Source organism: Stegostoma tigrinum, chromosome 36, assembly GCF_030684315.1.
Source record: "Stegostoma tigrinum isolate sSteTig4 chromosome 36, sSteTig4.hap1, whole genome shotgun sequence".
Lineage (NCBI taxonomy): Eukaryota > Metazoa > Chordata > Chondrichthyes > Orectolobiformes > Stegostomatidae > Stegostoma > Stegostoma tigrinum.
The window spans coordinates 5,343,758-5,357,569 of NC_081389.1; the positions used below are offsets into that span (position 1 = coordinate 5,343,758).

At 40.5% G+C, this 13,812-nt stretch overlaps 1 protein-coding gene across 5 annotated transcripts in view; it reads left to right on the forward strand.

Annotated features, from left to right (window-relative positions):
• The window catches only part of LOC125446721 (cytoplasmic polyadenylation element-binding protein 1-like), an 87,337-nt gene extending 76,392 nt beyond the window's left edge, over positions 1–10,945 (forward strand). For 4 of the 5 annotated variants that reach the window (XM_048520468.1, XM_048520467.2, XM_048520471.1 and 1 more), the window contains exons 6-12: positions 1,767–1,880; positions 5,645–5,749; positions 6,376–6,512; positions 6,926–7,124; positions 8,561–8,655; positions 8,741–8,821; positions 8,928–10,945. In XM_048520468.1, coding sequence (XP_048376425.1) covers positions 1,767–1,880; positions 5,645–5,749; positions 6,376–6,512; positions 6,926–7,124; positions 8,561–8,655; positions 8,741–8,821; positions 8,928–9,038 — 842 coding nt within the window. In that variant the 3' untranslated portion in view covers positions 9,039–10,945. The remainder of the gene's footprint in view (positions 1–1,766; positions 1,881–5,644; positions 5,750–6,375; positions 6,513–6,925; positions 7,125–8,560; positions 8,656–8,740; positions 8,822–8,927) is intronic. The other variant, XM_048520469.2, reaches the window with a different exon arrangement.
• Positions 10,946–13,812: the final 2,867 nt, after the last annotated feature.

Here is a 13,812-nt window from a genome sequence, read left to right on the forward strand (position 1 = left end):
CTCAGCAGGTCTGGCAGCGTCGATGGAACAGAAAACACTTAACGTTTCGGGTCCTGAAGTGTCACCGGACCTGAAACATTAACTCTGTTTTCTCCTCCACAGATGCTGCCAAACCAGCTGAGCTTTCACAGCAACTTTGTTTTTGTTCCTGATTTACAGCATCTGCAGTTTTTTTTTTTGGTTTTTAAAATATTTTGCAGAGCAATCTTAATTTGACCTTTTTTGAATCCTAAATTCAGTTTTTGCTTGAATACAAATTAAACTAAGGTACTTAGAAGATCCAGTCATTAAAATTCTAATGACTATTTAAAAATTGCTGTCAAAATGATTACGGTAGATACTAACTAAATCTAGATTTCAACTAATCACCAGGTTTGGAGTTTTTAGTTGAAGCATTATTCTGTTTCCTTCTACTAACAGGATGCCTCCCATTAATTGTTTCTGTTTCCTGGTGGTGGTTTGTTGCTGGCTTGTCCACTTCACTAGTGATACTGTAGTGTTTTCAAAAAAGTAGTTGTTTTGCTGCCACGTGACTAGACTTAACATAGACATAGATAACATAGAACCTTACAGCACAGTACAGGCCCTTCAGCCCTCGATGTTGTGCCGACCTGTCAAGCCCATCTAACCTACACTATTCCATGTACGTCCATATGCTTGTCCAATGATGATTTAAATATACCTAAAGTTGGCAAATCTACTACCGTTGCAGGCAAAGCGTTCCATTCCCTTACTACTGTCTGAGTAAAGAAACTACCTCTGACATCTGTCCTATATCTTTCACCCCTCAATTTAAAGCTATGCCCCCTCGTGCTCGCCGTCACCATCCTGGGAAAAAGGCTCTCCCTATCTAACCCTCTGATTATTTTATATGTTTCAGTTAAGTCACCTCTCAACCTTCTCTCTAATGAAAACAGCCTCAAGTCCCTCGGCCTTGTAAGACCTTCCCTCCATACCAGGCAACATCCTAGTAAATCTCCTTTTGCACCCTTTCCAGAGCTTCCACATCATCCTCCTATAATGCGGTGACCAGAACTGTACGCAATACTCCAAGTGCGGCCGCACCAGAGTTTTTTTGTACAGCTGCAGCATAACCTCTTGGCTCCAGAACTTGATCCCTCTATTAATAAAAGCTAAAACACTGTATGCCTTCTTAACAGCCCTGTCAACCTGGGTGGCAACGTTCAAGGATCTGTGTACGTGGACACCGAGATCTCTCTGCTCATCTACACTACCAAGAATCTTACCATTAGCCCTGTACTTTGCCTTCCGGTTACTCCTACCAAAGTTCATCACCTCACTTGTCCGCATTAAACTCCATTTGCCACCTCTCAGCCCAGCTCTGCAGTTTATCTGTCTCTCTGCGACCTACAGCATCCTTTGTCACTATCCACAACACCACCGACCTTAGTATCGTCTGCAAACTTACTAACCCATCCTTCTACGCCCTCATCCAGGTCATTTATAAAAATGGCAAACAGCAGTGGACCCAACACCGACCCTTGCGGTACACCACTAGTAACTGGTCTCCAGGATGAACATTTCCCATCAACTACCACCCTCTGTCTTCTTTCAGCTTTTTAAACTCTAATTCTCTTTCATCAAATTATCTTTATAGTTGGAGGGAGGTCAAATGCCATATTTTGTAAATGGGTTCAAACTCTGAATTTGTTTGACTACAAATACCAATCTGTAAAGTCTTGACACAGCTGGAAACTTCAATGCTGCTGAATATTATTTTCTCTCTTTTTCTCTCTCTCTCAAAGCAATGAGTGAAGCCACATTTACATGGAGGGGCCAGCTACCACCCCGGAATTACAAGAACCCAATATATTCCTGCAAAGTGTTCTTGGGTGGTGTACCCTGGGATATTACTGAAGGTAAATCTTGCCTTGCTAAGATTGAATTGGAAGGAAGAGCTGCCAGAATTATGGGTAATTGCAGTTGCCTTATGGTATAGGTTTGCTATAAAACTGGAACCTTGATGTTCTATCACTTGCTAGCTTATTACCATATTTTAAGTGTGGTGATGGTTGGGATGAATTGGTTTCTGTTTTTAGTAGGCATACAGCATGGAACAGAGACCCTTTTTTGGCCCGTATCCCCCGCTAACCTTCCTATTTATCGACCCATCCAGATGCCTTTTAACTGTTGTAATTGTATCTGCCTCCTCCACTTCCTCTGGCAGCTCACTTCATATACTACACCCTCTGAAACATTTGCCCCTCAAGCCCTTTTTGTAAGTTTTCCCCTCCCACCTTCAACCTATGCCTTTTTAGTTTTGGACTTCCCTGCCCTTGGTTGGGGTGGGTGGGTGGGAAATGTCTTGACTAATCACCTTTTATCCATGCTTGACATAGTTTTGTAAACCCCTTAAGGTCATCCCCCAACACTGGAAGGGTGAGGGAGGAAAAGAAGAGCAACTGTCCCAGCCTGTTCAGCTTCTCCTTTATAACTCGACTTGCTAGCCTCCATAACTACCTTTTTTGTATGCTCTCCTGTTTAATAATATCCTTCCTATAACAGGTAACCAGAACTGTACCACTACTCCAAAGGTGGCCTTTCCAATGTCTTGGACAGCTGTAAAATGATGTCCCAACTCCTTTATTTTATACTGTGAAGGCAAGTGCAAGTTAAGTGCTGCCTTCGCAACCTGTCTATCTGTGATGCAACTTTCAAAGAACTGTGCACCTAAACTTTGGGTTTTTTGGACATTCCCCATGGTCCTGCCCTTGTTTGTGTCCAAATACAATACCTTGCATTTTTGGTCAAATTAAACACCATCTGCCACTCCCTAGTCCACTGCTCCAGTCAATCAAAATCCTGTTGCACTCTTGTATAGCAGACACTGAAGACTTTGTTAGCTACCACCAATTTGTCATCCTCAAACTCCCTAATCAGCTTGCAAGTTCTCATGCAAATTCATTTTTATAAACGACAGACCACAGTGGACCCAGCACTGGTCCCTGTGGAGCTCTGCTGGTCCCAGGTCTCCAGGTAGAAAGTAGATTCCACCATTGTTGTCTCCTGTCAAGCCAATTTTATATTCAACTGGCAAACCTGTGATCTAACTTTTCTACATGGTCAACTGGTCAGTACCTTGTCAAGGCTTTACTAAAGTCCATGTAGGCAATAGTGCCACCATGCCTTCACCTATTATCTGTCACCTTTTTCAAAAATCAATCCAGTTTGAGATGACTGCTGTGCTAACTATATCCTAAGCAGTCCTTGTCGCTGCATGTAAATCGTGTCTCAGTCCCTTCCAGCAAATTGCCTGCTGCTGCCAGGCTCACCAATCTGCAGTTTCGAGGCTTCTGTGTAGCCTTAAAGGCAAACCTATAGCTATAGTCCTCTGACACTTCATCTGTGACTGTAGATGAAACATATATCTGCTAGGGGCCCACCAGTTTCTTGCCTAGTTTACCTGGGATACACTTGATCAAATCCTGGAGACTTATCCACCTTTTTTAATGTGGACTATTTTCAAGACGTTGTTTATTTCCACACATTTCCTAGCCTCCATGTCATCTTCCACAGTAAATACTGATGTGAAATAGTCACTTAGTATTTCTCCCATCTGAGTACTTCAAGGAGATCATGTTAAACTATATGCAAATTGAAGGTATGTTTTAAATCCACCTTGCTGTGGTGTAAGTGGTTTACTCTACAATATCGAGCTACTTTAGTGCTAGTTTGTTCCATGACCAGGTACTGCTAAATTTCTTGTCCATATTCAGTTGGTTTGACATCCTTTTTAATCTCATAAAACCATTAAAATAATTCTTGAACAGAAGAATATATGCTGCAAAGTTGAATCAATTTAAGCTATTTTAAATTGAAGTTAAGGCCACATAATCTAATTTGAGGTGATATTGAAGGTACATTCTCAAGTCCATGTCTAACCTGATTTTTCTACTGTTGTCATAATTCATTGCAATTTTTCAAATTTATAATGGCTTTTGTTTTCTTACTGTGTACACTATTTCACTCCCTAAAGCTTCTAATGGTTTTCCTTGCCTTAGAATTTCAATTGCAGTCTCACCTATTGAGGATCAAATGTCAAGACCTAACCCCACCCCTGCCAGGTAGATCTTCATAGAACAGAACAGTGAAGGCCCTTTGGCCCACGATTTTGTCGAACTTTTACCCTAAACCTAAGGCCTATCTAACCTCCACCCCCTACCTTTATAATATCCATATGCCTATCTAATAGCTGCTTAAATGCCCCTAATGAGGAGGACTCCACTACCCTCTCCAGCAATGCGTTCTATGTCCTGACCACTGAGTAAAGAAATCTACCTCTGTCTCCCAAATATCTACCTCCACTTACTTTAAAACTGCCCCCCCTCGCCCCATAATAGCTACCTTCACCCTTGGAAACATCCTCTGGCTATCCACTCTATACCTCTGATCATTTTGTATTCCTCTATCAAGTCACCTGAATTCCTTTTGTTCTGAAGCAAAAAGCCCTAGTGTGCTCAACCTTTCCTCATAAGACCTTCCCTCCATTCCAGCAACGTCTTGGTAAATCTCCTCTGCACCTTTTTTTCCTAATGCTTCCACATCTTTCCTGTGATACACAATACTTCAGATGTGGCCAAACCAGGGTTTTGTATAACTGGAGCATAACTTTATGGCTCTTGAACTCAGTCCTTCTAATGAAAGCTAACAACATATGCTGCCTTAACTCTACCCACCTGACTGGCAGCTCTCAGAACTGTGGACATTAAACCCCAAGATCCCTCTGTTCCTTCACACTGCTAACAATCTTTCCATTTAACCCTGTATTCTGCTTTCAAGTTGTACTTCCAAAATGGATCACCTCACTTTTCAGGGTTAAACTCCATCTGCTGCTTCTCAGCCCAGATCTCCATTCTGAATGACCCTTTGTAACCTAGAACAGCACTCTGCACTATCCATAACATGACCCACCTTTTTCCTCCAACATTTGTCTCAAATCAGCTTTTGAACACTGTCCTCTGGTTCAGTCCAGGGCATAGAACTGTGTAGGGGCTTGGACAGAAGTGACTTAGTTCTGAAGGTTTTTTTCTATGTAACCGTTAGTGGATTGGTCTGTTTCTGTGAATAAATACTTGAACTGTGTAACAGAATGTCTGTCTGCCAAATATTTTGGGCACTGATATCTATTTTGACTTTTGAGACAGCAACTTGGGGAAAGCTCCAAGTTTAATGAATCATTGTTTCCCTCGCAAAGATTGTAACTATATTCCACTTACTGATTCTGGAGCAGTGTAAGGATAACATCCCCTCACTTAAACTGTTCTGCTCTTTTGCAGTCCCTTCAGACAGGTAGCTGCACAGACTTCAAATTGGCTGCATGGTTTGAACAGTGGCAGATATCTTGCACATACTGTAAATTGAAAATGCAGGCTACTTTCTGTATAACTGATTTTGGCTAATTCAAAGTCTGTCTTAGGCCATAATTTTAAACCTGAGGATATTACTTACTTTCTAGCCAAAGTTGATGTTGGTATTTGGATAGCCTTCTGTCTTCTTTTTTGCTTTGAGCACCTGACCAGCTGCTTTTCTTAATGGCTTAAGTGCAAAATGGGTTTCTCAGGATACTTACAGCAGGTAAAACTACAGTGAGTGATATTCTTATTCTTATTTCTTTCCTCCCTAGTTGGTCTGATAAATACTTTCAGGGTATTTGGCTCATTGAGTGTGGAATGGCCGGGTAAGGATGGCAAGCACCCTCGATGCCCACCCAAAGGTAATATGCCAAAAGGTAATGAGAGCTGAGACATGGTAGGACACTTTACCTGTTCTGACTGTCACATTCACCCAAGGTTGAGGGTCAGAGCACTGGTATGCATGCAGCTACAACTGATACCAAGTCATGTTGGATAGTGGGTAAGGGTGTGTACACTACACTGATTTTTTTAATGATCAAGTTGCCTTGATAAAGGCTGGTGTTCTTCATTTTAATGGTACTCCCTCTTACACCAACAGATGGTGGGTGTGTGTTTATTGCCAAACCATACCAGGTTAATGTTGACTAATTGATATCTTAATCTGTAATTTATAGCTGCTTTCAGTTTGACTCTCTACTTAAAATAAGTGGAGTTTTTAAAACATTAGTTTAGCTTGCATGAAAATATTTAAGCTTTATTGTAAAACTTTAATCTAACTTGAATTTTATTTGGTTGTAAGTGCTCTACTAGAACTCTCATCTAATCTCTGTTCATGTCACAACCTGATTTCAATAAAATCCAAACTTTTGCAGCTATTTTATCCATCTTTGTCATTTTGAGGGTGGTGTGGAAATAGGCACTCTTGTCCTTAGCTTTACCACTAAAGATACAAAAATGGTTAAACTTTCTGTACAAGAGTTGATTTTGTTTTTATTGTTAGGTTATGTCTACTTGGTTTTTGAATCTGAGAAGTCTGTGCGTGCATTACTACAATCCTGCACACATGATCTTATGAGTACTGATGGTGCAAGTGAATATTATTTCAAGATGTCAAGTCGCAGGATGCGTTGCAAAGAGGTATTATTTGTGAAGCTTTGTTCAAAAGACCACTTTGTCAGCTTTCCCTCCAATCTGTAAATGACCCTTTTCATTTAGCAAAACCAGGTTGATACAAACTTGAAATTGGATTTGACCCCCAATCATTTTGAATACACTGGTATAAGCAAAGTAAATGTAGGTGTGGTTTTGGGTGGTAGTATAGACTTTAGTGCTGCTTTTTTACTGTTCAGATGATGCCTGTTTTGAGAGAAAAGGGTCCAAATATTAAATTGTAATATGACCTTCCTCACTTGTTTTCTTCAAGCTTATAACACAAGTGCCACCTTTGTTACAACTTTAGTGTAATTTGCATCATCATAGTAATAAGGAGATTGTTTGAAATGTTTCTCAACTTCAATGCTTAAATCGCTTTTATTTGCTTTTTCCAAAAGGTACAGGTGATACCTTGGGTCCTTTCGGATAGCAACTTTGTCCGTAGCCCATCCCAGCGCCTGGACCCAAGTAAAACCGTGTTTGTTGGAGCACTGCATGGGATGTTAAATGCAGAAGCTTTGGCAGCAATCATGAATGACTTATTTGGTGGAGTAGTATATGCTGGTATTGATACTGACAAGCACAAGTATCCAATTGGTATGCTCCTGTACTGAATATTCCCTCTGTTTATGCTGTGTTCGTGGTTTGTAATTTGACCCCCTTCATTGAAGTCATATATTGCTAAAACATAACTACTTGATCTACTGAAGATGGGTGACTTATTTTCATGTGATAACATGGTACACTGTTTACCGCTTGCTTGTAAGCTGTGTTTAGTTATATAGGAAACTGCTACAGTTTCTTAGTCTGTGCTTTCATTGGACCACAGAATTTTTTAAAGCATGTTCTAAGGCTGTCTTGGTCTTGTCCTAAAAATCGCTGCATTCAGTCCTGCTGATTGAAGTTGAAAGTTATAAAAAATTGTGCTTTCTTCAGGTTGGGCAGCATCTATGCAAAAATTAAAGTTCCAGTTGTCCAGGTTTCTGACTATAAAGCTCCCTTGAAAGAAAATGTTAAATGTTTACCTGCCCTCAGATGCTGCTTGACCTGCTTGAGTATTTTTGGCCTCTGCAGTAATTTCAGGTTAAAATTGCTTGTGTATCTAGATATTTTAGTTTATATCAATGTAAGCTGAGCACTAGCAAAAGTATTAGGTTGGCCTGTTTTAAAAATAGCAAAGTTTGTAGTTCTACTCACAGGGTGTTAGCAAGTGGAATGTGATGTATCAGGTATGAATCTTTGTAATGATTAGCAGTACTACTTTGGCTGTCCCAAGAGCAATATTTACAAGTTCACTAATGCCTTTTTGGTTGAGGGGAATTGTTGCAAATTGAATCAATTGTTGCCTTGAGTCTCTGGTCTGAATGTAAACATCTTTGCATTGGAACTCCTTGACGCATTGTCCCTTCTGAAGAAACCCACCTAATCTAGTTGAGACTAGAATTCTGTTTGTAGACTAATTTTTTGGATTCATTTTCCTGTATGTAATTCAAAAGTCAAGATGACTTTTGGCTAAGAGGAAAAGTGACTCTTAGCCCTTAAGTTGCTATCCTTGCGGAACATGAATATAGACTCATTTTTAATAGTCTAGCTTCAGCAGTGTTCATGTTAGCAGAGCGGTTAGAGCTTTTGGGGGAAGATGGAATTATAACATGGTAGCCAGCAATAATTCAAATGAGCCGTTCCAACTGACAGTCCAACCTGGATATGCTTACTAGTTCTTGTGCTTTTTTGTGAGCTTATTTAGAGCACAGGATAGAATCTATTGGTACTAGAGTGTTTGAAAACTTGTAATGGCATGGACTCTTTTGTATCATCTTAACTCCAGCCTGAGGGGGTTGAGCTGCTTTGTATTATCCATTTTGAGTCTGTTCAGCTCAAGTATGTCCATTTCAAACTGCGCTTAGAACAAAAATGCCCATGCCTGGAAAAACATGTGCTGTGAAATGCTGTACACAGCTGAAATTAGCATTGGAAACTTCAAATTAGATGATTATGCCTAATTGAATCCTAGACTTGTTTTTGTGTTTTAGGTTCTGGTCGCGTCACATTTAACAATCAGCGCAGTTACCTGAATGCTGTTGGAGCAGCCTTTGTAGAGATAAAGACTCCAAAATTCACTAAAAAAGTAAGCCCTAAGTTCTGAAGACTTTGCTTTTATACCAAAAGCAAACACCTACTGACTGCGAGTCTTTTTATTCCTTGTTTTAAAGGTGCAGATTGATCCCTACCTGGAGGACTCCATGTGCCAGGCATGCAGTGCTCAGCCAGGACCGTTCTTCTGTAGAGATCCAGTGAGTTTCTTTAGGTTTGGAAACATTAGGGATAATTAATTCCCAGATAACTTAATCTTTTACATGGTAACTATAGTGAAACTTTAACTTGTCTTGCTTCCTACAGGTTTGCTTCAAATATTTCTGTCGTTCATGCTGGCAGTGGCAGCATTCCCTTGAAGTTCTTCGCCATCACCGTCCATTGATGCGTAACCAAAAGAACCGTGACTCCAGCTAAAAGCACAGCAAATGTGGTTTCGGTTTCAGTCGAGTGAGTGAGCTGGGAAAAGGTTCAGACTGGGAACAGCGATTTATGGACTGAAGTTCACTCCTGCACTTGCTATTTGCTGTTTTAATATTCACAATCGCACTATGCACAGTGAATTCCATGGGGTATCGGGGACCACCACAGCAGTTCCCAGACAAGTTCTGCACCGAGGTGATAGAGCCAGGTCTTGAAGGTGTTGAAGCAAGTGGCTTCACATTTAGATTTTTAGGCTTTTTTACATTCCTTGCATTTGACAATGTTGCAAGTTCATTACCTTTCCACAAGCAGTTGCCATACAGTGCCTTTAAATTTTTTTTCCCCATCAGGACTGCAGATACTGGTGAATATTCAGCCGGTTTTTTACTTAACTCAAGGCAGTGGAGTGCTTTATTTAGCAATCAAATTCAATATTTTACGCTCAGTTTTTACAGATACGACTGCCTTTTTAAGGCTTCATTTTTTTGACCAGTTTTTTTTACACTGTTTAAAGGTTTTAGTCAAACACAACAGTGACTCTCTCCTGGTGGCTTTTAACATTTTTGTGTCTGGGGCTGCTATTATGGACCCTGGGTCATTGTTGTAAATCAAGATGTTTGCAACCATTGGTGTGGATTTACGGATTAGAAACTGGACTGAATAACGACATTCGAGCTGCTGTACATAGTTAAGATGTTCTTTGCACTTTTTAATTTGCACTATGGGTAGGTAGAGGTTTTTAATCACCATTCTCACTGATGATGTGGTTTTCTTTTTGTACTTGAGCAGAAGGGGTTTCATGGCCAGGCCAGGCTGAGTATCCGGTTTAGGCCCCTTACAAGCAGTTGCTCATTTACTGTTAAAGGATGAGAAACTATTGCTGAGGCTAGCTGAGTAGCTGCTTAGGTCTCGAAGTTACTTGAGGTTTTTACTCTTGTGGTTTTTGATCTGAAGCTGTGTGCCAAAGAACCAGTGTCCTTAACTTTTTTTCTTTTGCTGAGCTGTTGCCTTGCTGCTCGCCCAGCTGCTGTTGAACATTAAGTCAGGTCTCTACCTCACTGTTGTGGTATGCAGGTGTAACTGCAATTACCTGAAGTTGTGGAGTAAGCTGTTAAATGTTGGGCACACAAACCCTGTTGAGGCAGAAACTACAGTGTTAAATATGTCTAATATGTACCAGTATAGTGCAAAATGTCTCAACTGCATCTAAACCAGAGGCATAAGAGCCTATATTGTACATAATGGTCAAATGTCCCAATGATCCATCTGCTGATGTATTGCTGAACTTGCAGTGACTAAATTGTAGCAATCCTTCAGTGTGGTCATGACCAATGACTGGAGTATACTGGCCATTGACTTGCCGTAAGTAAAGGCCCAAATGGAATAAAACCCATGATGTTCACAGTATACTACTTTGTGGAGTGATTTTTATTTTGTTCACATCCTGTGATTTCAAATTGCTATTAGTGTATTATTGGTAAAACAAACTAAATAAATTGAGTGGTTTCTAAATGATCACTTTTTTTTGTTCAATTTTGTTTTCAATTCCAGTTTATAGTTGCATCATTTCAACTTCCAATCTGGGTGGTTATTCACATTGTAGGACTGAATAAAATCTTTAAAGGACAATGTCTTGTCTTTTGCTTTCTAATGTCTACTTTGGATGAGTGTCACTGGACAGTTTTCTAATTGAGTTAAAAGTTAAAATTGAAATGAGTATTTTTCCTATTGTGATTTTTAAATAACATTTCTGCATTTTGGCTTCAAGTGCTTTCTAACTTAAGTTTAATATCAGTTTATGTTCTAATGTAAGTTGGCTGTTCTGTAGATGCTTACTTGAGGATTTTACAATGCTGAGGTTTCAGTCTGCTGTTCTTGCGAGGTCAATAAAATCACCACAATGCACAACAGTTGAAGTATTGAATATTGAAAAGGGTGAACCTGACACTTGAATGGTCTGCTGCAGATAAGAGGGAGTAATGGGAATCGAGCAGCTCCTACAGGTGGTTAAACATTCCCAGTTTAACTTATACAAGCATCATTCCAAATATTGCAGAACCCCTCTGTTAGATTTATTGAATTGTATGTAGTCCCGTCATGATTAGATGTTTGAAGGAGATGTTCCCTAGAAAATTCTGTAGTTGGTGTCCAGGCATTTTAGTACTATCTGCACCAGTGAGTGGTATTTAAGTGAGCCACGTCTCTGCCTTGTGGAGATAATAACAGCAGACTTCACACTGAACATCAACTCTTCAGCATTTGTTACTGGCTCCTTTTTTATTTGAATGTGCAGCATAAAGCAAAACGCCAGAATTGGCAGTGACTACATGCCCTAAGCTTTCACTCAAAGTATTTATTAAAATGCTGACATTGAAGGTCTGATCTGCTTGCATGTGACTGAGGGAAGGTTGCTGCTCTCTATGGATCTTCCACAGCTTTGAGTTTGTATTGATTTTTGATCACCTGACTGTATATTCCTGTCAGGTGTCTGCTATTGATCTCCTCTTAGCATTGTTGCCATGACATATCACTCACACTTTTTTTTAAACTTGAGGCTTTTTTGGTGTCATGCTGCTTTAGATGTCAGCCCAACTTTATTTTCCCATTGGCATCAGTGCTCCATTGCTGCATATTTATTTCCTCCTCCAAAAAGTTATACTTGCTGTCCAATATCTTGATATGCAATTCCATGTTGAAACAGTAATTGTAAAGAGGGAGTCACAGTTCAGTTAGTCATTATCATATAAACAGGCCTTTCAGCCCGCCATGCCTATGCCAACCAAACTGCACTAATCCCATTTACCTGTGTACTAAATCCTGTAGCCTCCTATGCCCTGGCATAAAGTGCTCATCCAGATGCTTAATATACAAGAGTGCCTACCTCTACCATTTATCAAGCAGCACAGTGTATTTCTGCCTTGTAGGTGGGTATTATTTTTCTCCTTTTTTAAACCACTTTTTAAAAAAAAAGTGCCCTCTGGTCTTTTGTCACATCCATCATGGGTTGATGTTAAAACACTCAATCTATGCACTGTATGTCTTAGATCTCTTCTTTTCCCCCCCCCCCCCCCCCCCCCCCCGCCCCCATACACTAGTAACAAGGCTTCCTTCTCCCTATATTAGATTATGGGGAGAAAGCAAGGGAATGGGTTTGAGAAACAGCAGTCATGATCAAATGATGGAGTAGCCCAATTCAAATTTTGCTCCCATCTTTGCAGTCTAAATTCTAACTTCTGCCTAATGAGGGTAACCATCCTGTATGCTGTTTTTGCTACTCTGGAAACCTCTGACAGCTTCAGGCATCTGTAGCCTTGTATACTGAGGTACTTTGGGTCCCTAGGGCCTCCTGAGGACCCATGTTAACAAATGGTTCCCTTTTAAAAGGTGTGTAAAATGCTTCATTATAAGGACCATATGCCTCTACCATTACTCAGCCCAACTTAACAGCTAATCCATATCCAACTATAGCCAGAGACAACACATCCTGCTGTTGTCAACACTAATTTTGTCATCTGAAAATGTAATTATGCTTTCATATTCAGTGGTTCATATCTGTAACAGGGTTCACAGCATTGTACAGGCTTCCAATCTCAACTCTATAAACACCCTTTTATCTCTTGAGCCAATTTTAATTATTTGTTTGGCTATAACACTGGCCAGCCGGTAACACCCATATCCCACAATGTTTTTTAAAAATTGCCATGGATCCTATAGGCACTTAGCTTTTGAACTGGCCTTTCATGCGAGAGCTTGACCAAGGCCTTACTGAAGCCTCAAAGTCACATCAATATGGACAGGATTTCTGCTGACATTTCCCTGATCAATCACCCTCTCCCAAATGGTTTATCCTGTTCCTAAATTTCCTCAATTTGGCTACCAGTAATTTCCTGGCCTAGCCCTGCTGCCCTTGAAGAAAGAAACCACATTAGTGATCTTGTAGCAATCTGGCACTTATCTAATAGCTCACTAGCCACAGGTTATCTCTGCCAGGGCCCTATCAGTTTCTTTTGTTTATCATGGCAGTCTGGGACATGCCTCATTAGGACCTGGGTATTAATGCATCATCTTAAAGTTTTTAAGACTTGTAGTTTGGGTTGCTGAGCAACCCTGCAAGTTCATCCATGACCCAAGCTACAAATGTTCTCAAACAGTGTGGTAAGGAAGTCTGTAACCTTTTAATGCTCCTTTTTACAACTGCTAAAAGCCCTTTCAATCCTGTTCTAAACCTCAGCACCCCAATCCCTGGCTACAGATGTCTTGTCTAGTTAAGACCTCACCCATGTCTTCTGGCTTCATGCACCAACTGCTCCTTTTTTGACCTAATAGGCCCAGTCTTCCCCCTGGAAGTCCAGTTTCATTAATTTTACTTTTTTTAAAATCCTACCTCTCTTTTTGTTCATGGTCCACATTCATTTTTTTCTCTCTTTGCTCCCCCCCTCCCACCCCCTCCCAATTTCTTTCTTAGCAACCTCTTACACTTGAATTTTTTTGCCAATGCATGGTACCTAATGCTTTTTTAATAGCCCCTCCTTGTTCACGCTCGCTCCACCTGTCCCTCCCTGTGTGTGGTATGCACATGTGCACATCCTCCTTCCCTTGCTACCTGATGTTTTACTCTTACAGGAACATGTTACCCATGGTCCCTTACTAAAAGACTCGCACTGTGCCTGCAAGTAGTTGTTGCCAGACTCTTTTCCAGATGTCCAGTGATATTGACCACACTCTCTCGCTATCCTCATCCCTTTCCATAATGTGCCTTTTTTTTTAA